The 4135-nt window shown below is 36.5% G+C and overlaps 1 protein-coding gene across 1 annotated transcript; it reads right to left on the reverse strand.

The window, feature by feature from the left end:
• Nucleotides 1-981, reverse strand: LOC118783723 (olfactory receptor 52E1-like). The gene has a single exon (XM_036537674.1). The coding sequence runs from the start codon at nucleotides 979-981 to the stop codon at nucleotides 1-3; it is 981 nt and encodes a 326-aa protein (XP_036393567.1).
• Nucleotides 982-4135: the final 3154 nt, after the last annotated feature.

A 4135-nucleotide genomic window follows, 5' to 3' on the forward strand; every position in this document is an offset into this window, starting at 1 on the left:
TTAATGCATGTTACCTAATGCCAGGCTCCGAAATGTAAAAAAATCTAATGATCCTCCAAAAACTCTCCTTTTTCTTATCATTTTCACAATACATTTCCTGATCTCCTGAGTTCTGATTCCATAAATAATTGGATGTAACAGAGGAGGAACCAAGACAAAGTGCACTGACATGAATACATTAATCTCGCTAGGCAGATACAGGCTGAATCTATTATAAATGACGGAGAAGAGAGAGGCCAGGGAGAAATTGATGAAAGTGATTAAGTGAGGAGTACATGTACTCAGGGCTTTTTTTTGGGCTTCCTTTGAAGTTTTCAAGCTCACAAGAAGTATTCTGACATAAGAAAGCAGTACTACACAAACAGGGAAAACCATCAGAGCTACAATAATACATAAACCATACAGATTAACCAGATTACTTTTTATACAGGATAGATTAACAACTGCCAGGTTATCACAGAACAGCTTGTGAATGGTATAACTACACAATGGCAGTCTTGAAGTTAGATATACTTGAATGGATAGACAGAGGACAGGAAAGATGTACGCAACGGTAAGCAGTTGCTTCACTTTAGTGGGAGTCATGATGCTATGGTATTGCAAAGGCTTGCAAATGGAGACATACCTGTCATAAGCCATCACTGTTAAAATTGAGTATGCAGAACCTCCATAGAAATTAGTCCAAAACACTTGAATCAGACAATCCTCAAGGGAGCTTTCCTGAGTATCTGAGAGAAGATTATCCATGATTTTTGGCCAGACCGTAGAACTTCCAATCAGCCCATTTATTGCCAAGTTGAACAAAAATATGTACATGGGCTTGTGGAGACTAGATTCTACATAAATAACCAGCATCAGGAAACTGTTTGCAAAAACTGAGGTAAGATACACCAAAAGAGTAAAAGTGAAAAATAAGTAATTGAGAGATTGTGGTGATCCATACGCAGTGAATATCAAAGTAATGTTCAGAGAGGAGTTCATTGTGACCGTGTTTATTCCTGCAGGAATCAAGCCATGAAACAACGTGAAACATTATTTACATACAGTAATCATAGATGTATACATTTATCTTTTCATGAAAAGTTTTTGAATACTGTGGTCACATTAATAAATATTATATATAATTATATTATTATATAATATATTATATATAATATTTTTTTCTTCACTATGCTATTTTATTTTCAGTGTTTGAGAATTAATAATATAATAATAGCTTGCTGATAGTTGCTGATAATATATATATTTTCATGCACATGAAAGGTAAACCTTTCCTGTTAAAATATATATAATTGAGTGGATATGGCAAAGTATTTTTCTTTATACCTCCTGATATTGCATGTATAGATCCTCTCATTCCTCTCAGATTTGTGAAAATTCCATTAATTAGCGGATACCTCGAGAATTGTACTTTGTAGTAGAACCTTACCGTAGCTGGGTTCTTCTTGTCACTGTTGTATGAATATGATGACGGGCAGCACAGCTTTATACCTTGCATGTCCTCAGGCATTGGGCTATAGTGTTCTATTTTTAAGATTGTCTCAGCGAGTATTTCCCCTAAAGGATTCATTACATTATGGGGTAATTAGGAGAGGAAATTTCAGTTTGGGAAAAAAAAACTGTTCCAGTACCATAACATTGGCATTGTGTAGAAAATTATGATTACAATCTTTATCTTAGTGACAGTTTCAGAATTTTACATACTGCTTTCTACTTCTAAGAGCCACATCCATTCTGGACAATCTGCTTATCATGAGTAGATGATGCTTAAAAGTGGAGTTACAGATGAAGGAGTAAAATGGATTTTTCTCTTTATTAACAATGCATATAAGAGTTTTTTCATTAATTATTTGTCACTGCTCCATTGAGTACCATATTGCATTTTGTAATTGAGCCCATATTGATTTTCATAAGTGAATAAGTGAACTGATTGATTCTTAAATTGTGATTTTTTTTAAATGTGATTAGTCAATGAATGATTCTGTCCCAGTGTTATCACTATATGCAATTGTTTTGCTTAACCACAGAACCTGAGGGACTTTACACATGTGTTTCAATCATTTTCCTCTTGGGGTCCCTCCAACTTCTGCAAACAGCACAGACAAATGTTTAATTATGGCAATTAGGAGTTATTTGGTGCTAAAAAATTATACAGTTATGCGTAAGGTAGGAGAAGGTGAAACAAGGATGCACAAGCAACAAAAAGAAGCATTTCTATGAGGAAGAGTGTGCAACTCATTTTGCACAACTGTTAACATATAATTAAAGTATGCACAGAAGATAATAGACTGGCATGCAAAATTGCAAAGACACAAAAGTCGAAGATTTGGACAAGGAGGCACCCTTGAAAGAAAAAAAAACAGGGGGAAAAGGAAGATCTCATCCATGATTTGACACTGCTTTTTTGTCTGTGTAAATACTCTCCTTGAGAAAGTGCATTAGCCACAATTACATGGATTTCCAAATAAGCACATAACAAACAGCGAGGCAAAGCCATCAGCCAAAATGTACCTGCTGTGGCCTGCTGACTTGCATGAAAGCAAGATCATTGAACTGATCTGAACACCTAGCAGTGTATCTGTAGTCCCTGACAGGCTATGTGCCAGGGGAAAATACAGAGGGGTGCAATTGCAATCCACAGGGGTGCAAAAAAAGGCAAATACTATGTAGACATAGGAGATATAAGAAAACAGGGGGTGCACTGAGGTGCACCTGGGAGTGCAGTGCACCCCTAAGCACCCCCATAGCTCCGGGCCTGGTCCCTGACAAATCAACAGATGCGAAAGATCATTATGTTTTGCATGTGTGGTTGTTTTGCAAGAACAATTAATAATGGCTTATTTGAGAGTTATTCTAGCAGATGCAGTGGATCTAAATTCCATGAACGGCATATGGCATTTGAAGTTGACTTTAAAAACATGACTGTGTTTGTGTGAGACACTGTGAACTACATGTTTAAGGCTTACAATGACATCTTTCAAGGCTTGGTACTAGAATGATATAAGAATCCCTAAAACCTACATTAAACATAAGGAGGTGACAAATGAATATCAAACAGTGCTACAGCACATGCAGTGCATAGGCAGCCCAATAATAAATAATAAACCACCAAAATGTTACAATGTTTAATGAGGTTGTTAAAAAGCCAGCCAACTGAAGGAACCATTTCAGATGACCAGCTCACAAATCCAATGCACCAGGTTTCTTTCACTCATTTATGAACATGTCTGAACATTCAGACACGGCAGAATTGTACTAAACCGGTTAGGGATTCAGATGTTGGACGATGCACCATCTGTCTCTGCTGATTTCTCCAACCACATAGACTAGATCCTGTGAATCCCCTTCTTACAACTTCAGGATTGAAATTCCTCAAAAATATTTAATGTTGTTTTTTTTTTCTATTAACATTATCAATTAAATTTATAGTTAGATATACACTTAGTCATCATCCAAGAGTAAATGTCTTCGTGAACATTTCTTATGGAGTTAAAGTTGTCTCATTACTTGGATGGACTAGCTTGCTAGCTACAGAAGCATATAAACACTATCTTTTGTGGTGTGTGAGGTAGCTAGCTGTCTATTTAGCTGCCTAGCTATGTTCTAATAAAGTATCTAGTCAAAATGATTTGCTTGCCATAATGTTCAGCTAGCTAACTAGCTAGCTGACCATCTATTTATATACCCATACAAAAATGAGCTTGTCCACTAAATGTGATAACCAGCTAGCAAACACATAACAAGGAGCTAGCTATAATAACTGTTGTTAACTTTCCAGCTCATTATTCCTGTGCACAACAGATCAATCTGATGGTTGCTTGCTAGTATTGCAAGCTATGGGCTGCTCCACCACCACTTCTACCCTGCCACAGAATTATGCATCCCAGCCCACCACAGAGTCGCAGACAAGGTAAACAGGTGTGATAACACAACTTTATTGTCAATCCATAAAATGTTACACACCAATCATTCAGGCCGATGCTCTTACCTTCTCTCTTCATGCATTATTAATACAAATGAATGCACTTCATGGTATGCATGAACATTAATGAGGACTCCCATTTACTGTAAGTTAGGTCTCATTTATGATCATTTTCTATGAAAAACAGAATAAGAAACGTGGAAAATTGTCAAA

The sequence above is a fragment of the Megalops cyprinoides genome, chromosome 9 (genome assembly GCF_013368585.1).
Source record: "Megalops cyprinoides isolate fMegCyp1 chromosome 9, fMegCyp1.pri, whole genome shotgun sequence".
NCBI lineage: Eukaryota > Metazoa > Chordata > Actinopteri > Elopiformes > Megalopidae > Megalops > Megalops cyprinoides.

Coding starts and splice junctions, on each gene's coding strand:
- LOC118783723 (XM_036537674.1), bottom strand. CDS start 981: ATGAACTCCTCTCTGAACATTACTTTGATATTCACTGCGTATGGATCA.